The 23,116-nt window shown below is 47.4% G+C and overlaps 1 protein-coding gene across 1 annotated transcript in view; it reads right to left on the reverse strand.

Annotated features, from left to right (window-relative positions):
• Nucleotides 1-8,393: 8,393 nt before the first annotated feature.
• The window catches only part of LOC136318847 (phospholipase A and acyltransferase 3), a 28,548-nt gene continuing 13,825 nt past the window's right edge, over nucleotides 8,394-23,116 (reverse strand). The window contains exons 3-5 of the mRNA XM_066251820.1: nucleotides 21,292-21,394; nucleotides 17,133-17,401; nucleotides 8,394-10,318 (exon numbers count right to left, since the gene is read on the reverse strand). Of these exons, the coding sequence (XP_066107917.1) occupies nucleotides 10,217-10,318; nucleotides 17,133-17,401; nucleotides 21,292-21,394 (474 nt within the window). The 3' untranslated portion in view covers nucleotides 8,394-10,216. The remainder of the gene's footprint in view (nucleotides 10,319-17,132; nucleotides 17,402-21,291; nucleotides 21,395-23,116) is intronic.

The following is a 23,116-nucleotide window of genomic DNA, read 5'->3' on the forward strand; positions in this document are numbered from 1 at the left end:
CAAGTAGAAGCATATACTGTGTTCATGGATAGGAAGAATTAACATCATTGAAATGTGCAGGCCCTGGCCAGTTGGCTCAGCGGTAGAGCATCAACCCGGTGTGTGGAAGTCCCAGGTTCGATTCCCGGCCAGGGCACACAGGAGAAGCACCCATCTGCTTCTCCACCCCTCCCCCTCTCCTTCCTCTCTGTCTCTCTCTTCCCCTCCCACAGTCAAGGCTCCACTGAAGCAAAGTTGGCCTGGGCGCTGAGGACGCCTCCATGGCCTCTGCCTCAGGTGCTAGAATGGCTCTGGTTGCAGCGGAGCAACACCCCAGATAGGCAGAGCATCACCCCCTGGTGGGCATGCCGGGCGGATCCTGGTCGGGCACATGCGAGAATCTGACTACCTTCCCGCTTCTAACTTTGGAAAAATAAAAATAAATGTGCAGACTACCCAAAGCAATCTATAGATTCAATTCAATTCCTATTAAAATACCAATGGCATACTTCACAGATCTAGAACAAATATTCCAAAAATTTATATGGAACCAAAAAAGAACCCAAATAGCCTCAGCAATTTGATAATGAAGAACAAAGTGAGAGGTATCGGCCCTGGATGGTAGGCTCAGTGGTAGGGCATTGGCCTGGCATTTGGATGTCCTGTGTTCCATTCCAGGACAGAACACACAGGAAAAGTGCCTATCTGCTTCTCTACCCCCACCCCCTCTCGCTTCTCTCTCTATGTCTCTTTTCCCCTCCATGGCTCAATTGGAACGAGTTGGCCCTGGGCGCTGAGGCTGGCACCATGGCCTCCACTTCAGGTGCTAAGAAGAACTCAGTTGCTAAGCAACGGAGCAATGCCCGTTGCTTACCTTTTGCAAGGACATAAATGGACCTGGAGATTATTGTGCTAAGTGAAATAAGCCAGGCAGAGAAAGACAAATATATAATCTCATTTATATTTGGAATTTAATGAACACAGTGAACTGAGGAATGGAATAGAGGCAGAGGTAGGGTCACAGGGAGCAGAGGGACAGCTGTCAGAGGGAAGGAGGCTGAGGGGATGGGGTCAGAGAAAGGGAAGGGATTAGTGAAATTATATGCACATAACACACAGATACAGATAACAGGACAGCAAGTCCAGAGGGAAGAGGGACGGGAGTCAGTGAGGAGGGCGAAAGGGGTGCAATGGGGCGTGCATTGTGGGGGTACAGGGTGTTATATTGAGTGGAACACATGAATTCATGTTAATACTATAAATGTAAATTTTTAATTAAAAATTATTTTAAAAGAAAAAAATTAATAAATAAAATAAAAATGTGAATCCAATTTTATGTGAAATCTTCTCTTTCTTCAAGCAGGGCCAGGGCACATGCCAGGGTAGACAAGTAGGCCTAGAAATCGGCCAGAAAGAAATCAAAGATAAGGTGTAGACTCAGAAGGATTCGGTGGCGGCTTCGATCAGCGCCACAGTCAAAGCTCACCAAGTCTCAGGGCAGAGAGAAGAGAAGACAGACAGACACAAGCAAAGTCAAGGGTGTGTAGGGTCAAGGCAGGATGGAGAGGCGGAGCCAAAGGGAAGAGCTTCAGGAAGGAGGGAGGAGCTCCCCACAGACTCAGAAAAGGAGACTGACCGTGACTGGGATGCCACCATTTTTATCAACCTCAAAGTGGGTGGAAGTAGATGAAAGGTGTCAACAGAGGCAACTTACCCCACACAGGACAGCATGAAGCCACACAATCAGAAGTGTGGCAAGAGACCGCCCCCTTCCCACCCTCTGGACCACAGCTCAGAAACACACATTCTAGACCAAATGGAAGCCCAAGTCCACCACAGCCTGGGTGTGGAGAGGCTGCTTTTGTAGGCACCAGCATTCTAATCCACCCAAAGTCCCAAAGAAGAGTCTCTCATCTGACACCCCTCTGTGGGCTGGCACATCCTGGCCAAACTGGACACGAAGGTGTGGGTGGAGTGGGAGGGCCCTGAGCATCCTCACTGTGGGGTCTGTGCATGGGGCAGCAAGGACAGTAACTTAACTTCTTCAGGCTCCTAGCATAAGGAGAGCTTTCTTTTCTTTTTCTTTTTTTTTTTTTTCTGAAGCTGGAAACGGGGAGAGACAGACTCCCGCATGCGCCCGACCGGGATCCACCCGGCACGCCCACCAGGGGGCAATGCTCTGCCCCTCCGGGGGCGTCGCTCTGTTGCGACCAGAGCCACTCTAGCGCCTGGGGCAGGGGCCAAGGAGCCATCCCCAGCGCCCGGGCCATCTTTGCTCCAATGGAGCCTCGGCTGTGGGAGGGAAAGAGAGACAGAGAGGAAGGAGAGGGGGAGGGGTGGAGAAGCACATGGGCGCTTCTCCTGTGTGCCCTGGCCGGGAATCAAACCCGGAACTTCTGCACGCCAGGCCGATGCTCTACCACTGAACCAACCGGCCAGGGCCAAGGAGAGCTTTCTTGTCAGGAGACAGGTGGATTGGAACTGAGACTGGACAACAATTCAGAGGTATAGCATCTGTGCAACCAGCAATCTCTCGGCCCACACGGTCTTGCTCCCATGGAGACTGGGCTTCTCCTCCCAGCATCTCCACTCCATTCTCCTCTGGTATCAGCAGGACCATCTGGGAGGCATCTCCCACCCCGATTCTGGAGGGAGATAGTGGGGTTGCCCTAGCTAATCTCCTCCTGCCCCACTGGCCAGAGCCCTTTGAGCCGCTCGATGCTGGATACCCTTTGAATAGCTGAACTATGTGTCTGTCGGTTGATCTGTTTGTCGGATCAGTGCTGTCCCCTTGCAACACCACAACCCTGTTTCCCAGAGCATGAGGACTTGGCTGGGTGCTGTTAGAGACCTCAGGTGGGGTGGGCACTGTAGCTGAGTCACACAGGGCAGAGCAGGGGAAGAACGGCCCTGTCCCCATTCTGGGACTTGTAGCATGCTCCCAACCGGGCAGAGAATAGGGGCAGCCCATGCATGCAGCCTGCTGACAGTAGGACCACAGCCTGGAACACCAATGTCTTTGGTCTTCCGTGTGCCTGTATATGTATTGTTTAATTACAAGGAGGGTTATAAAGGGCGAGAGGAGCTCAGACTTCCCGCCACCAGCCCCAGCCACCCGGTTCCCCTTCACAGACGCAACCAAATCAAATCCGCTTCTTGGTATCCGGCCAGGAATATCTACAAATAGTTTTTAACGATTTTTATTCTATCTTACTTATATCTAGACCCGTGTTGGCAACCTTTTAATAAAAACCCGCCCAGGCGGGAGGGACCAGGTTGACCAGCACTGCAAAAGTGGGCAGTTTTTATAAAAAGGTTCACCATCACGGATCTAGACAGAAGAATATTTGTGTGAGGTGTAAGAAATAACACTAATGGTGCCGGGTAGGCTCTGGAAATATTGGGCGGGGAACACTTTGTAAAGTGCATGGTGAGGTTCAAATAATTTAACAACTGGTTCTCTGCCCTAATGACTGTTTTAGGTATAGAAAAACAATATACCAAAAGGTAATTTATTATTTCACGCATTTAATACTTAAATGAGAACAATAAAAGAGGTACACAAAACTAGATTATTATAAGTTTTAAAATATTAATGAAAAAATATTAAATAATACCTGACAAAAACAATAAAACTGTTATTTAAGATATTTCCATTACAATTTTTTTAAGATTTTTTTTTTTATTGATTGATTGATTTTTTTAGAGAAAGGGGAGAAAGAGAGGAGGGAGAAGCGGGAAGTATCAACTCATAGTAGTTGCTCCCTGTATGTGCCTTGACCAGGCAAGCCCAGGGCTTTGAACCAGCGACCTCAGCATTCCAGGTTGACGTTTTATCCACTGTGCCACCACAGGTCAGGCCCATATTGCTTCTTGATTAGCATCTTCACTTGCAATTTTTTTCACCTCTGGACGGAACGAACATGACTACGGGTGCTTAGTGTATTCACTGTTGGGCAGATGAACATTAAAAAAGAGGAAGAAATGTAAATTAGTGATTTCCACATTGGGTGGCTTCCCAGGCACCCACCTTAGAGAGAACCCTGATTACAAGTGCCATTCTAACAACCGGTTTGCCGAACTCGACAAAAAATTAGGTATCGGTTCTGCCATACTGGTGCGAACCCATTGAATCCCGCCACTGGGGTGAACACATAGTTTGGTGCACAGAACTGTGTGGTGGAGTCAGGAACCTGAAACCTGTATGATTGTATTAATTAGTGTCACCCTAGTAAATTCAGTTCGTAGTAGTAATAATAATAATAATAATAAAAGGGGAGGATATGGAAGCTCCTGCAAACCTCTGCACCCGGTGAAAGAAAATCACAGGCCCAACATGGCATCACTGTTGCTAAAAGCCCATGATACCGAACCTAGATTTAATACCTGATTTCACGGTAGTTTCAACTTCTTCCAGAAACTGAATCTTCATCAACCAATCTGGAATTTTCTGGTAAAGCACCAGTAATCTGTCACGTGGGCCTTCTCCACTCTCTGCCCCCACCCCATGGGAAGAAGAGGCAATCTGCATGTCACAAGGCCTTGCTGTTCCTTTTCCCCCCCAAACCTGAGGTTCTGGTCTAAAAATAATCCCTCCTTTTCTTTCGTTAATAGCTCTCTTGCCCTACCCTCTACCTATAGAAGACCTCCCACTTCGTACAACCCTTCAGAGTGCCCTTACACTTGCTAGATGGGATCCTTCCTGGGTCATAAATTGCTTAATAAAGCCAAGTAGCCCTTCAAATTTACTAGGTTGACTTTTTTTTTTTTTTTTTACAGAGATAGAGAGAGAATCAGAGACAGGGATAGACAGACAGGAATGGAGAGAGATGAGAAGCATCAATCATTAGTTTTTCTTTGCGACACCTTAGTTGTTCATTGATTGCTTTCCCATATGTGCCTTGACTGTGGGTCCTTGACAGCAGACTGAGTAACCCCTTGCTGGAGCCAGCGACCTTGGGTCCAAGCTGGTGAGCTTTTGCTCAAACCAGATGAGCCCATGCTCAAGCTGGCGACCTCAGGGTCTTGAACCTGGGTCCTTCCGCATCCCAGTCCGAACTTCTACTGCGCCACCGCCTGGTCAGGCTAGGTTGATTTTTTTCAATAAGACACAGGTGCAGCTACAGATACAAGAGATTTATTATAGGAGTTGGCTCACATGGTTGTAGAGGCCAAGAAGTCTTACAATCTGCCATCTGCAAGCAGAAAACCAGGAAAGCCAGTGGTGTAATTTGTTCAGAGGCTAAAGGACTGAAAATAAGGTCATGGGGGCTGCTGTTTTAAGCCCTGGAGTTCAGAGGCTTGAAAAACAGGAACTATGATGTCCAAGCAGAGGCGGATTTAACGGTGGGCACCCTGGGCCCCAACTACTGAAGGGCCCCACAAAACCCCAACGACACTTTTTTCCAATGTAGGGGCTCAACCAACCTTAATCCACCTGTGTCCAACGGCAGGAGAAGACGGACATCCGGCTCAAGAAGAGAGTTTGTCTTTTCTCCATCTTTTTGTTCTGTTTGAGCCCTCAGTGGTTTGGATGAAGCCAAGTTGTTTTTTTTTCTTTAAGTTTAATTTTTTTAGGGAGTGAGAGAGAGACAGACAGACAGGTAGGAAGGGAGAGAGACGGGAAGCATCCATTTGTAGTTGCGTCACTTTTTTTTAGCTGTTTATTGATTGCTTCTCATATGTGCCTTGCGGGGGGGGGAGGGGGGAGCTCCAGCCAAGCCAGTGACCCCTTGCTCAAGCCACTGACCTTGGGCTCAAGCCAGCAACCTTGGGCTTCAAGCCAGCGACCCGTGGGCTCAAGCCAGTGATCATGAGATCATGTCTATGAGCCCACACTCAAGCCAGTGACCTTGGGGTTTTAAACCTGGGTCCTAAGTGTCACAGGTTGACGCTCTATCCACTGCGCCACCACCGGTCACGCACCGCCCATGCTATTTTGTGTTAGTTTCAAGTGGATAGCACTTTATTTTACTTCCTAGTTCATTTTATTTACTAGATTCCACATATAAGCAAGCATGCCCCTCTCCCAGCTCCTCCAGGTGTTCATCAACCCAGAAGCTTGTTGAGTCCCTTGGTTTAGGGGTTTTTGTAGTTTAATCTTCAGCACTCCTCGTCTTCCCAGAGATCAGCGGGTGGGGCTCAAAGTTCCAATCCTCTGATCACTTAGTCTTTCTGAGGACCAAGCTCATCCTAAGGCTATCTAGGGTCACTACCCTAAGTCACCTCATTAACAGGAACGCAAAAGGGCTTGTTCTGAATAACAAAAGACATTCCTAGCACTCAGGAAATTCCAAGGATTTAGGGAGCTCTGGCCAGGAACTAAGGGCACAGACCAAATATAGTTCTCATTATGCCTCACTTTCTAGCTTCTGTCTAGTACTCATTTTTGCCTTAAAGCCTGTTTTTTCTGATATCAATATAGTTATACCTGCTTTTATTTAGTATACCAGATTTTACTTAGTATTTGCCCAGCATAGCTGTTGTGTTGTTTTTCTTTAACATTTACATCATTGTATAATTTATGGAAGTAGATTTAAAAGTCTTATTTTATTTAAGCTTTCAAGTTTAAATGTTAGATATTTTTAAGGTGCTTACTATAAAAAAATTTTAACACACAGATAGTACTAGAAAGGCCACCCACCCACCACTAACAGTTATGTCATAGTTGCTTATCAGCATCTGTTTTTTAAACTGGGCCAAGTCTTTATATAGACCTAATACCATTGTCACACTTAATAAAATTAATAATTCCTTAATATTATTTCATAGCCAGTTCACATTCAAATTTCCCCAACTACCTCAAATTGCTTTTAGAGTTGGGTTTTTTTGTTGTTGTTTTTTATATTTAATTCTGTTGTGTCCCACATACCTTTCAATCTAGGACAGCTTTCAAACACTCATTTTTTTCTCCTTGATAACATTAATTTTTTTAAGACATTGCTCCAGTTGTCATGTAAAATGCCCATCATTTAAATTTCAATCTTTGTGTCCTCCCGTGTTAAATGTATCTACTGTAAACCGTATTCCCTGGATTAATTTTCTAATCCCCTGTAATGTTTATCTTTTTTGTGTGTGTGACAGAGAGAGAGACAGATAGAGAGACAGACAGGAAGGGAGAGAGATGAGAAGCATCAATTCTTCATTGCGGCTCCTTAGTTGTTTATTGATTGCTTTCTCACATGTGCCTTGACCGGGGGGCTACAGCAGAGTGAGTGACCCCTTGCTCAAGCCAGTGACCTATAGGCTTCAAGCCAGCGACCATGGAACCATATTCATGAACCCCTGCTCAAGCTGGCGACCTCAGGGTTTTGAACCTGGTCCTCTGCGTCCTAGTCCGACGTTCTATCCACTGCACCACCGCCTGGTCAGGCTGTAATGTCTGTCTTCTACTTGGCAAGTTTAACCCACCTATTTTAAGGTAATTATCAATATATTTGGAATTAGTTCTTCCACCTTATTTGGTTATTTCTATCCCATCCCACGTTCTGTATGCACTTTGTTCATTTATTTTTATCATTGAACTGGGTGTTTCTGTTTGTCTTTCTTGTGTTTGAGAATTGGAGAAGACAAACGGAATAAGCACTGCTGAGAGGGGCACTTCAGATGGAGCCGAGAGGCCACTGAGCACACGAGGCTGATGTCTCGGCTTGTGCAGCTGCTGTTAAAATTGCGACAAACAGCCTGGGTCCGTGATTATCACATAGACGTGTTTGGACTTCCCCATCATGGGACCAGACTACCTGCATTCCTCACCTCGGAAGGAGCCAATCCGTTCCCACAACCAGCATCCCCATTTACATAATGCCTAACCAATCCCCAGTGACCTCCAACATCCTTCCTCTTCGTGGAGGCCCTTCACGAGAATAGCTCTTATGGCTTTGCCCTCTATTGATAAATGCTGCCTTTCTATGTTCCCTTCAGAGCACAGTTTAAGTTGTAACCTCACTCTGTCCCAGATCACAATCCCTCCTTTGCTCAGATAAATGCTTTTCTTTATTACAGCCTGGACTTTTCTTTAGTTTGTTAACAGTTTGCATTCCTTGTTCCTCTTTAGTCTGTAATTCATTTATTGGTTTATACTCCATGTGTCTCCATCGCCTATGCCATATGAGAGAGGTGGCTTCAAGAGACCCACCCTCTGTTCCTTGGGTTTGGGGAGCTTGAGAACTGACATGACATGTTATATCAACAGAGTTCAGACAAGAAATTAAACTGCACTAGAAGACAACTCTTCCCATATCAACACCGGGGCATGGATTCCCACACACGTGTGCACCCTGGACAGCAGGTGGGCCTAGCAGGAGGGACCGGGCATGCGCCCACTTGTAAGTCCTGAGGAAAGGGAAGGGTGCCTGAGCTCCTCAGAATAAATCAGGAACCAAGGAAGAACAAAGAGTCTCACTAAAATTCTGTTTTTTAATTTAAAAAAAATTTTTTATTGATAGACTGATTTGAAAGAGAGGAAGGGAAACATTGATTTCTTGTTCCACCTATTCATGCATTCATTGGTTGAATCTTGTATGTGCCCTGACCAGGAATCAAACCTGCAACCTTGGTGAATCCAGATCCTGAGCTACCCGGCCAGGACTAAAAGTCTTTACTAAGGCAACCATGGTGGCTAATCACACCCAGACCCTACAAGGCTTCAACACTAAAGGACAGTGATTACCAGAAACAGGGTCTGTTCTATCTACATCCTGATCAAAGGAGTCTCAAAGCAATCTGATCATTTCCACGCCAGGAGGTTCAGCAGCAACTCAACCTTACCCTTTCTACGCATCCCTTCCATTGCATGTAAAACAACCACTGACACTCATGCACCTGAATTGTGACCTCTAATCTCAAATGTACCTTTACTTTTTTTTCTGCCTAGCAAGTCTCTCTCACTTTCCCCAAGTCAGAGCACTGTTTCAAAGTTAGCCCTCAGTAAGACCTAAATAAAACTCTTTTCTTAAATTACAGAGATTCCGTTTTCTTTTCCTCAACAGTCTCATCCAGGATTGCGACAGCTGGTCCCTGACAACCAGAGCTGACAACGAAAACATTTGCAGCCCCAGCAGAGTATTTCTGAGGAACTCACAAAAGCTCCTTTCAGAAAAATAGTCACTTTGAACAACTGCCAAATCCATAGCAGACCTCAAGAGACTAGCCACAAAAGGTCATTCCGTCCCCCAACCCCTCCCACAAGGGCTGGGCAGCAGAGGTCAGGCATGGGGCCTGCCTTACCCTTTACCCCACAAGATGTGAGGCAACCTTGTACCGTGTGACTTGGTCCTATCAGGGCACAGCTGATTGGCCTAGGGGTCACCTGACCCAATGGCAGCCAATCAGCTTGTCTCTCAGGAACTTGAACTGGGAGCACCTGGCAGGCAGGGGGGACGGATGAGGGTGAGGTGATGCAGAAGAGGCCACAGGAGCGGATGTGGGGTCAGAGCCTCTGGGTCGTGGCAAGCCCAACCCAAGTGGTGAGACAGCAGCAGTGCTGACGGGGGTGCGATGTGAAAGCAGTAGGCAGAGGAGAGATGTGAAGAGCAGAGCAGATAATAAGGCTGGTTTTAAGGCTGGCAAGAGCATATATTGAGTTTCCTTATGGCAAAGGTTTGATTTTGGTTTGGATCTTTTTTCATTGATTTTGAGGGGCGGGGGGAAACATCGATTTGTTCTTCCACTTATCCATGCCGTCACTGGTTGATTCTTGTATGTGCCCTGACTGGGGATCAAACCTGCATCCTTGGCCTATCCAGATGGTGCTTTAACCAACTGAGCCACCCAGCCAGGGCTGGTTCAGTTTTAACTCCAGCGAACATCTATAGACTCCAGCTGCTGAGTCTAGAAGCCTGGGTCTGGCTCCGGGCCAAGGTCCTGCCCTTGTATATCAATCAAGTCTATCTCCTCACAACCAGAAACGCCCATTACTCAACCTAAAGGAGTTGGACTGTTTCCTGCAGATTAAAAAATGCAGCCCACAAGGAGAAAATGAGAGAAAATCACCGAAGGGCCAAGGCACAAAGGGGCACCACCAGGAACAGAGCCCAGCTGTGCCCCCAGTGCACTTCACATCAGGCAGTTCTTGCTGCATTTGCCCCAGTAAAATCCTCCCTTATTGGGCTGTATTTAATTCTGTGAAAATAAGCTTTATAAAAACAATGAAATCCATAAACCAAAGCTCAAACCTCTAGCAAAATAAGACCCCCTTAATGTATAAAGTGATTGCTGTCAGGACAGTCCTTTCAGCTTATTGCTTTTGCCGCTTGTTTCTTGAGAGCAGGGCTCCAACGACGCACGCAGCTGCAAAGCCCACTCCCGCGATGCCAACCGCCATGACAGTATCTCTGACCTGCAAGCAAGAGGAGGGTGGGTCAGACTCTGTCGGGAATCTGAGTACAGGCTGTGCGTTCAACAAGAACATTCAGCTCAGAGAGACTCACACGCCCTTTTGTCTCCTTAACAAACTCAAAAGTCAACAAATGTTGACAAGGGAATGGGGAGAAGAGGGCTGGATGGGGAAAGAACTGGTGGATGAGCCAGCTGGCCAGGAGTTGGGTTCTTCAAACTGGACTTGAAGAAGGAACTCGATTTACCCCGTGGGTAGGACAAGCACATGAATCCCCAGAGCAGGGCTGTGGAAAGGACTAGAAGAAGAAGCCAGGACGGTTTAGACCCTGGCTGGCCAGCAGGGAACCCTGGAAGCATGGATGAAGTCAAGGAGGAATTGTTATTGAATAGTCATAAACTATGACCTCCATGAAAGCAAGGACCTCACTTGTCTTGCTTATCGCTGAATCCTTGGTGCCCAGCCAGGCACAGAGGTGCTCTTTACATTTTTGTTTTGTTTTGTTTTGTTTTTGAGGAGGGGAGGAAGGGAGAGAGATGAGAATGAGAAACATCAACTCATAGTTGCGGTACATTAGTTGTTCATTGATTGCTTCTCATATGTGCTTTGACAGGGGGCTCCAGCCAAGCCAGTGACCCCTTGCTCAAGCCACTAACCTTGGGCTCAAGCCAGCAACCTTGGGATCATGTTAAGATCCGATGCTCAAGCCAGTGACCTCACACTCAAGCTATTGAGCCCATGCTCAAGCCGGCGACCTCAGCGCTTCAAACCTGGGACCTCAGCATCCCAGGTCAAGGCTCTATCCACAGTGCCACCACCAGTCAAGGCACTCTCTACATATTCTTACATAAAGGACTCAACAATGAATAGTAGTGATGTTATACTTTAAATGATAAGGATGACTTGTATTGCTTACACTACAAAAAATGTTGCCAAAATATAAAAGTGAGGTTCAAGGTAAAAACTGAATGTATCAAATTTTACTTCCTCCTGAAACCCAACTGAAAGTAAAGTAAGCCATGTGCTGTAGGCCTGGTTCCACAAGGACACAGAGAACACTCAAGTCGAAGGCAGCAGCGGGAAAACCTGAGGATAGTCACACCGGGTGGGGCAAAAGTAGGAGTACAGTTGTGAGTACGCAAACAGTTCATCCTTGTATTATTAGTTAGCACTTAGGGCATTATTTTCCATACAAACAACTGCACACCTACTTTTGCCCCACCCTGTTATTATACAACAGAATCCTTGAAAATGATCACCTATCGGTAACACCAGGTATCTCTGGAAGCGCGAGAAAGAGAGAGCTTTGGCTGGGTCCCTGGACGCTCTCCATAACTGCAGTGGAGTCTAATGTCTATTCTCTGGAGCAGGTAAAACAGAAGATTTGGGGGCCTGGAAGCCTGGAAGCACACATGAGGATATGGGTACCACACTAAAAACTAGGGACTGAGAGAACCCTACACATGCTAAGAGTGGGGCTCTTGGCCCTCCTAACCTGAGGGAGGTTAGATTTATCCTAACATCTCTCAGGATAAATAGCAGAAAGATAAAGACTTAGGTTATAAATAGGAAGCCAAAGGTTATAAATAGGAAACAATCCCAGCAGTCCCGCATCTGAAGAATAGCCATCCCAGAAAGAGATAATAGAGGAAACTCAGACTGGGGCAGTCAAGTGAAATAAGTCAGGAAAATTAGGGCCAAAGGATGAATGCTTTCAGATTGAAACGGTGCTCCAAGGCTCAACTCAATGAACAAAAGCCAACCTACACCACGGCTCATTGCTGTGTAATATTAGAATAGTGGGTAAAGAAAGGATTACAACTGCTAGAGCTGGGGGGGGGGGGGGGTCAGGCTGCCTGGCTCTGGAGCCCAGCTGGAAGGCCAGTCCGTCCGACGGCCCTTCCCCCTTGCTCCCTTCCCAGTCTCTTAGCCACGATGTTCTCACATCCTCCATTCCAGTCCTTTATGTTTTATCAGGTGCAGCAGCAACACTGGTAACAAAACTGAGTGGGAATGGTCCAGACCAGTAAGCAACAGCAAGAAAGCTGGGCCTCTCCCCATTTCCAGCATCATCCAGGGCCCAGTTCTGGGGGCACCAGCTCCTGCGACAATGTGGAGAGGAGCCAACTCTCTCTTCAGCTCATAGCAACTGTTCCCAATGAAGACGCATAGCCCAGGTCAGCAAAACAGTACTTTTCCCCACTGAAGGCATGAGAGAGTGTCAGGAACACAGATCAAGAACTCGCATCCCCAAAACCCAGCCAGGCATTTAAGCAGAATCAAGAACAACAAAGAAAAAGAGTCTTCATCATTTTATACCAAGACATCCAATGAGGACAGTATGCCAGCCGTCCCAGGAATAAAAAGGATGGAAATGTGGACGTGATACCCAAAATCCACAGCCTTCCATGGCACGGTCAATCCTGCCCTTGCTACTCCAACCACAGAGCTTGCCTAGATTCTATATGTTGTGGCTGCCACAATCCCTGCGTGAATGCAGAGAATTTGGAGGTCTTCGATGGCTTGCCCAGGCTCATCTGAGCCATAACTGGGTCCAGTATGGCTATACATGAAATACACCAGGGTAACTAGCATCACAAAGCACCCATAACCAATGCTCCTATTAGCAGCCAGAACACATGATGACAAAACTGGATAAAACTAAAGAGGTGAGGTTTGACTCCTGTTCAGTCTTTAAACCTCCCTCCACAAGGTAATGAGGCACAGTTCCGTGGCAGCCGTGGTTCTGCTGGGTTAACTTGCTAGGAAACCTGCATAAATCCATTTGTACTGCATAACTCCGGTGCTTTCCTGGCTCAGCTCTGTGTCAGGATGGGAGAAATGGCTGGCAGATGATGCAGAAGGCACACTATGCCCCCAGTTCTTTACAGAGTCTCACAGTGTGAGAAATGCTGAAGCAGCTGGTTTGTACAGAAGACACTTTGTCCAGGAAAAGGACAACACCCCTTTGTTTGTGGTCATGCTTTGTGCAACGTCACAGAGTATAATTAAACACAAGAAAGTGGTATCTAGTTAGTCTTGGCAGTGCTGATATTACAGGGAAAATGATCGGCCGGAGGCAAGGCTGCCTCAGACGTCACTGATGGTTTCCCAGTGCAAGGCTAAGGGTCCGGCCTCTGTGCTGAAGTTGCTGGAGTTCTGAACATACAAACGGGCTACACAGTGTGCATCACAGGTTTTAAATCAAAACGCTTTGAGAGAGAGAAAACCATCCCTCATTAGCTATGCTAAGAAATCTGTCTTTTTTTTAAGTGACAAACTGAAATTATGCTACACAGCTTCCTTCAGTTAAGCCCCAGAATTGTTTCTGGGAAAAAGAAAATTCTAATGTGCTTTCTTCAAATTCAATACTGGTTCTAAGTGGATGAAGAAGAGTGTTATTCTGAGGGCAATTGAATTTAGAGTCTGAGAGGTTACAAAATAAAACTGGGCCCTGTCCGGTTGGCTCAGTGGTAGAGCATCAGCCAGGTTGTGGATGTCCCGGATTCAATACCCAGTCAGGGCACACAGGAGAAGTGACCATCAGCTTCTCCACCCCCCTTCTCTCTCTCTCTCTCTCTTCCCCTCCCAAAGCCATGGCTCAGTTGGTTTGACCACATGGTCCCCAGGCTGTGAGGATGGCTCCATAGAGTCTCCACCTCAGGTGCTAAAAATAGCCCAGTTGTGAACATGGCCCCAGATGGGCACAGCATCGGCCCCAGATGGGGGTTGCCAGGTGGATCCTGGTTGGGGCGTATGTGGGAGTCTCTATCTCTCTTCCTCTCACTTAGAAAAGAAGGGGAAAAAACAAACAAGCTAAAAATAAATAAATAAAACTGGTTATAAATTATTTGTATAGAAATTTGGCTTTAATATTTACAGTAATTTAAAAATAATCCTCTGCAATTCATCCAGATTTACGTAATATATGCATTACCACTGGCCACATCTTCATTTCTATAATATTTATCTTAGTTTTGTATCTGACCCAGCGTAGACTTCACTAGGAGCTTAGCTCCTAGTTGCTTCCTTACAAAGTACCTGTCACTGGCCAGGGCACTTACGGGAAGTGAGTGCAGAACTAAGTGGAGCCAATGACCACTTCCTCTCTCTATCTCTCATAACAATCAGTTAAAAATAAAAAAGCTAAAGCAAAAAAGTACTCTTTGCTATGAAGGCTTATCTACAGAGGTCTACTAGTCATACCTTTTTTGAAGCCCGAGTAGTTTTAGGTGGGTGGAAAGTCAGGGACTCTTTTTTGAGAATACACTTAGACATGTAAAGCACAAATGACATTTTAGCCTAAATCCACTACTTCCCTTTCTAACTGATAGATTAAATGAGTCATAATCTGCTTCATGCTTCAAAGAGCACAGGACAAAGAAACAGAATGACTGACCAGAGTATTACAGACAAACACAATGTCCTCATGAGTTCAGTGAAAGGGGCGTCCTCACTGCGACAGCACTCACAGAGAGACACACTGCTGGACATTTCCACATCTGCTAAATCCACCATCTCTAATGAGATGGGAGTCATGTGGAAGTCAGATTCTAGTTCGTCACACACTGTGTGTTATGACCATCACTCACCTCAGCCAGCAGTTCTCAAGTGGGGACAGTTTTGCCCTCAGGGGAAAATCTGGCAATATCTACAGACATTTTGGTTCTTATACCGGGGGGTCAGGGAAGGAAGAAAAGTGTGATGTGTCTAATTTGCATTGTTTCATTTTGCAAGAAGAGTAGAATTAGAGTTTATATAGAGAGTAAATGATAGGAACTCTTTTTTAGTTATTTCACTACCTCAAATTTGGAATTGTATTTAATTGCTCTAAGTATTATTCGTGCCTCATAACATACGTATTTTACTAACTTATGTAACAGTTTTATATCAGCACATTATTCTTTATTCATATCAACCTGTGAATCTATTCTTTAGTCTATGAATAATCAATAAAGAATAAGTAAAAAATGAGATGACTAGGAAATATCTTATGAATCTACCAATCTTCCTAATGTAGCACTCCGACTTTCAAGGACTATGTTATTGCTTCCCAGGTTTCCATAGTAAATTTTGCTTGAGGGTAATTGCTGCCTGGGAGAATGGAAATGGACCTGAAGTAGAAGCTGTGTGTGAGTGAGGACCTCCATATTTGTGCACTATCACCAATAATGAAAACAAATTTATTTTGCATAAGTTTCTCTTTTTTACACTGATATTATCTCTGCTACTTCAAAAAAAACTTCTATTATATCCATATCTATCAATAAGTGTTAGTTTTTTAAATTAAAAATAAATAAATGGAAAGCAGGACAGAGAAGAAACTCAGAGGAGCAGTCTAAAGGTCCAACATCCAAATAATTGGGGTGTCAGAATGAGAGAAGAGAAAATGAAAAATTCCCAGAACTGAAGGAATGAGGTTTCCAGATTGAAAGGAGTCATTGAGTGCCCAGCACAACACATAATCATAGATCCAAACAGGGATATCATAGTGAAGTTTTGGAGCACCAAAGATAAAAAGTTAGATAAAATAAAAAAGATTCTATAAGCTTCCAGAAAGAAAAACTAGATCACATATAAAGGATCCAAAAGCTGGACCACTTCAGATTCTTAACAATACCAATAGCCAGGTGACAATGAAACAATGCCGACAATTTTTTTAAAAAACTATACACTTTTGCTTTAACCAGCATCTAAGAACTTTTACAATGTTCTCAGAAAAAGAAAATGGTACTGAAGGTGCAGACAGGGAGAAGAGGGAGTGAGAGAGAACACGAAGGAGGTTAGTTATCCAGGAGAAAAAGAAATTCAAAATGAGGGGTCGTGGCCAAAACCAAGCTTAGTAAGTGAACAAAACTGCATCTCGTGGGGCCCCCTGGGTTGACCCTCGGGTTCAGCAGAACAGAGGACAGCGCTTTTCATAAGCATAACGAGCTGTGTCAGCCTGATCAGGCAGTGGTACAGTGGACGAAGCATCGGCCTGAGACACTGAGGACACCCAGGTTCAAAACCCCAAGGTCACCGGCTTGAGTGTGGGGGTCGCTGGCTTGAGTGTGGGATCACAGACATGACCTCATGGTCGCTGGCTTGAGCCCAAAGGTCACTGGCTTGAAGCCCAAGTTTGCTGGCTTGAGCAAGGGGTCACTGACTCAGCTGCACCCCCCACCCCACCCCTGTCAAGGTACATATGAGAAAGCAATCTACGAACAACTAAGGTGCCACAACTATGAGTTGATGCTTCTCATCTCTTTCCCTTCTTATCTCTCTGTCCCTGACTCTCTCTCTCTCACTCTCTCTCTCTCTAAAAAAAAACAAAAACAAAAAAACAACAACCCTGTGTCAAAATTACCTGGGCTTGCAATCCCACCTCTACTATTTACCGCACAGTGGCACTCCCAGGACAAGACAAGGACCCGGTCTGCAGACTCAACACAGATTTGTTTGATAAAATAAATGATCATCAACAGTTACTTAAGTGCTATGAGTCTCAGTTTCTCCATCTGTCAATAAAACCCACCTCTGGGGCTGTGGGAAGGGTCCATCTCAGGGCCTGGCAGTCTGGGAGGGCGTGGATATGGGGTGACGGTCATGGCTGTGACATCACCTCTAACTACACGATCTGCACTTCCGACTGGCAGGTCTCCCCAACTTTGTCCCTCGCCCACTGTCACACCCTCAGGGCAGGGATTCAGTCTCTGCTATTGTGTCTCATTCATGCCTCTGTCCCCACCCCTACCCAGCCCACACTGAAGCCCAGCATTGTCAGTGAAGCCAGCATCCTGGTTCCTGGGGACAGGGACACAGGCTGAGGACGCACCTGGTCGCTGCGGGAGACTCCATAGCGCAGCTCATTCACAAAGTGCTCACAGTTCTCACTGGTCAGCTTGTAGAGCACCTCCTGTCCCACCAGCTCCTCTGCCCGCTGGACGATTTTGCTGGGAGGCAGCGGTGTGTACTTGTCATCGTGTTTGTTATTGACATGGTACTTGTCACTCCCGGCCACATCAAACAGCAGCTCCTTCTTCACTATGGCCCTGTCAGTCAGGGCAGACATGATGCTGGACGCACCAGCTCCTGGGATTTCACCTGTGGGTCACAGAGAGGAAACAGAGCCATGGTCCCAGGCCGGCCCTGAGGATCAGAGCCAGCCCCCCGCCGGGCACCCACCCTTGGCACCATCCACAAGAGGATGAGCAGATGTGGAAGGGAAAGCGGGAGAGGATCAGACACACTGTGTGGCTTAACCTTGCCAAGCCAACACTCTGGGAATCCCTAAATACACACTAAAATTGATACACAAATACACATCACTATAATAATTAAAAGTTACTTGGAAAAAATTATATCGGTGCTTAAAGTTAGTCTATTAAAGAAAATACAAGGCCCTGGCTGGTTGGCCCAGTGGTAGAGCATCGGCCTGGCGTGCAGGAGTCCTGGGTTCAATTCCCGGCCAGGGCACACAGGAGAAGCGCCCATTTGTTTCTCCACCCCTCCCCCTCCCCTTCCTCTCTGTCTCTCTCTTCCCTTCCCACAGCCAAGGCTCCATTGGAGCAAAGTTGGCCCAGGCGCTGAGGATGGCTCTGTGGCCTCTGCCTCAGGCACTGGAATGGCTCTGGTTGCAACAGAGCGACGCCCCAGATGAGCAGAGCATCACCCCCTGGTGGGCGTGCCAGGTGGATCCTGGGTGCATGCGGGAGTCTGTCTGACTGCCTCCCCGTTTCCAACTTCAGAAAAATACAAAAAAAAAAAAAGTAAAGAAAATACAAATTAGACAATCATAGACAACCATGTGGATATGGCAAAAAAAATGATGATGACTGAAGTATGGGAAGCATCAGACTGGGCAGTATTTAAGGCATATCATGGTTAAAGGCACAGAATCGAGAGTCAGACTGCCAGGGTTCAAGCCCCACCTTCCCGACACTTACCTGCTATGTGACCTTGGGCAATACCCCTGCCTGTCCCCACCACACTGCGCAGGCTGCTGCAAGGATTAAAGCAGCTGGCACACAAGGTGCCCTTACCAGTACCTGGCACAAGGAGAGTGCCCAGAGAGTGCTAGCCATCATTATTCTTAGGTTGTTCTCTAGGCTTCCCTCCACTTCTAATTTCTACCATTTTCTCAGCAGCCTGAGGTCAGTCCTGCCCTATCTTGCAAGATTCCTGGGAAACCAGAATGAGAAGACACATGTAGAAGCGTCTTTTCCCTTTTAGAAGCTTCACTCACCTGGTAGTCCATGGCACACGGGTCCACCCAGATCCCTGCTGTGCCTTCCCCTGCCTCCCGCCCACGAGTTTCACCTGCTCAGTGCAGTGGGTAATCCACACCAAGGCCCTGCGATGTGCCAGGCCTTGTCCAAGGTGCTAGAGATAGTGGCCCAAACTAGACAGCCCACCTGCCCCCAAGTAGCTCACATTCCAGTGAGAGGACACTGACTACCAGCACACAGACGAAATAAGATACTTTCAGCTACTGAAAATGCTGCAGACGAGGTTGAGGTTAAGTGGGGTAAGGCGGGAGAGGATGGCTCAGGAGGCTGCGCTAGCTCGGACCGGGGAGGGAACGGGCATTTGAGTGGAGACTGGAATGAGGGAGAGGAGGTGGCTGTGCTCGGGTCCAGGGAAAAGCACCACGAGCCGAAGGACAAGCAAGAGCAAAGACCTCGGCAAGGATAGAGCACGGCGTGTGCAAGACTTACTCTGCGGAGAGTAAGGATTAGGGATGTAGGAGAAGAGGAGGAGCCCACACGGGAGACGGAGAAGGAAGGGTCCAGAGGGAGACGAGGAAAGGCAGGTGCCAGGTGGAGAGCAGATGGAGGTCAAGTTCACTGTTCAAGCTCATTGCCCCACATTGAACTGCCTTCTCACAGCACTCAGGGACCAAGGGCCAGTCAGGGAGCGAAGAGAACATTGGGGTCACCTTTGGCCACAGCCCCTCCCCCACCCCCTCCTCCCAGCTCCTTTGTCAAGATGCAGAAGGTCTTTTGTAGCATTGATACGTGCTCTGAAAAGGGAAGCCTCGTGGGGGGACCAGAGAGAAAGGGGAGTGAGGGGCCAGCAGTGTCCACAGCAGACACGAGATCGGCTCAATGGGAAGCTGAAGACAGGGGATGTGACCCGGAGGGGCGTTGGTTCTATCAACAGGAGAGCTTACACTGGTTTCCATGGCAACAGGGAAAGGATGACAACACAGAGAAGGTGGGAAATTTGAAAAGCAAAGAGTTTATAATAATAAGAGGAGGGGGTCCCAGACCCACACACAGGAGCTGGCTTTTTTAAATAAGGGCAGGGACACTTGTTGCACTTTTAACAGAAGGAAAGGCAGATTGTGTGGGTGCGGGTATTGGTGGTTTGATTGCTCAGGGGTGAGGAAGGTGACATCTGCTCTGGTTACTTCCAATTCCTCTACAAGTACCAGGCGAACCTGCCTGTCCACAGATGCCCACGGCAGCTGCACCCAGAGCAGTGCACACCTGGAGCCAATCGGGTGTCCACCCACAGAAGAATGGACAACAAACTGAGGTATACTCACGTAGTGGAAAACACACGGCCGTGAAAATGTCTGCGCTATTGCTACTCACAGCACGGTGACTCTCACGGGACTCATGAAAAAAGCAATTGCTCCTACGTGTAGTTCCAGAACAGGCAAAACTAATCTATGGCAAGAGAAGCCAGGACAGCGGCTGCCTCCAGGGATGGCGAGCGGACACTGAAGAGGCATGCGGGTGCAGAATGTTCTAGGATGGGTAGGGATTTTTTTGTTTGTTTTTGTGTGTTTTTTAAGTAAGAGGAGAGGAGATAGTGAGACAGATTCATGCATGCACCCCGACCGGGATCCATCCAGCAACCCCAGTGTGGGGCCAATGCTCGAATCAACCGAGCTATCCTCAGTGCCTGGGGCCAACACTCAGACCAACCGAGCCACTGGCTGCAGAAGAGGAAGAGAGAGAGAACAGGGAGAGGGAGGGGAAGAGAAGCAGATGGTCACTTCGCATGTATGCCGTGATCAGGGATCGAACCTAGGATGTCCGTACACCAGGCCTATGCTCTATCCACTGAGCCAACCAGCCGGGGCCCTGGATAGATAGTTTTTTTAATTCATGGACCAAACGTCTTACTATATTGTGCACTTATTTATGATAAACCTCAGGTTGAGGAACAAGTTTAAGCAAAGGGGTGGGGAATCTTCTCAATGGTTCTCCAAGCTCAGTATTCTTAGCCTCATTTATAGATAAGGAAAGCAAGGCTGGGGAGGAGAAACTGGATTCCTAGACTGGTCTGCTACCCCGAAACCCGTGCTCTCTCAGGGAGTTTTACATTTAAATATAAAACCATAAAGTCAGCCCTGGCCGGTTGGCTCAGCGGTAGAGCGCCGGCCTGGCATGCGGGGGACCTGGGTTTGATTCCCGGCCAGGGCACATAGGAGAAGCACCCATTTGCTTCTCCACCCCCCTCCTCCTTCCTCTCTGTCTCCCTCTTCCCCTCCCACAGCCAAGGCTCCATTGGAGCAAAGATGACCCGGGCACTGGGGATGGCTCCTTGGCCTCTGCCCCAGGCGCTAGAGTAGCTCTGGGCTCTGGTCGCGGCAGAGCGACGCCCCGGAGGGGCAGAGCATCACCCCTGGTGGGCAGAGCATCTCGCCTGGTGGGCGTGCCGGGTGGATCCCGGTCGGGCGCATGCGGGAGTCTGTCTGACTGTCTCTCCCCATTTCCAGCTTCAGAAAAATACAAAAAAAAAAAAACAAAAACAAAGTCAGAGCTGCCCCTTGGAAGCTCCCCTCAGCCCATCTACAGAGCCCCTTGGTGCCAAGGAGCAGAGTTTGAAAACCATTACCCCACATTAAACTGCCTTCTTATGGCACTCAGGAACCAAGTGCCAGTCATAGAGCGAAGAGAACATCAGAGTCACCTTTGCCCACAGCACCCCCTTTCCCCTCCTCCCAGTTCCAACACAGCAGAGGTCCTGGGCATCCTTACTTGGGGGGGCCAGGTGGACCACGTATCCATCACCCACATAGATGGCCCAGTGTCTGTAGAAGGGGCGAAAAATCTCAATCAGGTCTCCAGGATTGGGCTCCGGCTGCAAAACCAAGAACAGGGCTGTCAGAGGTGGTAGAGTGAGGCCGTGGCACCCGCGGGCAAAGGCTGGGTCCCCGCCAGAAGCGGTCAAATCAGAAGCGTGTCCCACAGGCACTCCCCAGCCTGGCCTTGGGGCTGGACAAGCCTGGTGTGGATCAGTCTCTGGCAGGAGTGTCCTCCTAGTTGCTCACCCTGATGATAAGAGAGAGAGAGAGAGAGAGAGAGAGAGTGAGCGCGCACACGAAGAAAAACTCTTCTTCACTGTGCTGTACCCACACCAACATACGTGGGTTTTCCACAAAGAAATTAAGTCTTCAGTGAGCAGTAACCACCCAGAGTTGCACAGACCCCACAAATCAAAGGCTCAGTCCCACAACACTGTCCTCAGCAATTCAGCTGCCAGTCACAGGCCTGCATGTGCTTCCCACCGAACAGCCGTAAATTGGAAGCTCCCACAACCTGTCCTCGGGTTCAGTGTTTGCTAGAGTGGCTCACAGAACTCAGGAAAAGAGTTTGCTAGTAGGTCACCAGGTTGTAACAAAAGTATACAACTCAGAGGCAGCCAGATGGAAGAGAGGCATAGGGCGAGGTACGTGGAAAGGGGCACAGGTTCCCCATCCTCTCCCACACCTCCACGTGGTCACCGATCCCTTAGATCGGGGTTTTTTATGGAGGCTACAATATGTAGGCACAGTTGATTAAATCATTGGCCTTTAGTGATTCACTCAATCTCCAGACCTCTAAACACAGGGTTGGTTCCTCTAGCTCTGGACCCTTGTTACCTCATTAGCATAAAGTCAAGTAATGGTGGAAAAGAGCTTCTTATTGGTGGGGGACTATTTTCTGCCTGGCCAGTGGTGGGGCAGTGGATAAAGTGTCGACTTGGAATGCTGATGTTGCTGGTTCAAAACCCCAGGCTTGCCCGGTCAAGACACGTATGAGAAGCAACTACTACAAGCTCTCTCTCAAGTCCATAAAATAAAATCTTTAAAAAAATAAAAATAAATTTTAAAAAAACCTATTCTGACCCAATCACTCTGGAAATTACCAGAGTTTTAGGAATTCTGTGCCAAGAACTGAAGCTAAGGACCAAATATGTACATATTTCTTATTATATCGCTATATCGCTATATCTCACTCCGTGTGGGAGCGAGAGTGTGCATGTGTGTGCAGGGGAAGGTAGGGAGCCCCGCCCTGTTAGGGAAGCCTGGGGGGGAGCTTGAGAAAAGCCTGGAGAAGTTCCAGATCACTTTCCTTCACAATTATTGCGGTGACAATAATAGCCAGTGTACTAAGTATTAGCGGTGAGGACATTTCGACTCGGACCAGGATCAGAGGTAAGAGCCTCTCTGATCCAGGCCAACCTTAAATTCTTTCAATGGTCCAGGAAGCCGTCTCTTTAGAATACAGCGCAGTGAAGAGGTTGGTAGGGGGTTTGCCCACATCCCGTGCCATGCTCTGTGGGCCTAAGAGATTCCATCTAAGATGAGGAGGGGAGAAGGAGTCACCCTTGGGATAAAAATGATGGGCAGTAGAAATAGCCAATTACAACTCTACAATGCCTATGAAGTAAGTCAATGGCAGCGCATTTCTATTTGTAGCAACATAAAAACTGCAAACAAGCATTATATATGGCAGAAAAAAATCTTTTCTTGGGAATTTTACAGATACTTCTCTTATAATTTATTAATTATATTTTATTTATTATTTAATTAATTATAAT

Source organism: Saccopteryx bilineata, chromosome 1, assembly GCF_036850765.1.
Source record: "Saccopteryx bilineata isolate mSacBil1 chromosome 1, mSacBil1_pri_phased_curated, whole genome shotgun sequence".
Classification (NCBI taxonomy): Eukaryota; Metazoa; Chordata; class Mammalia; order Chiroptera; family Emballonuridae; genus Saccopteryx; species Saccopteryx bilineata.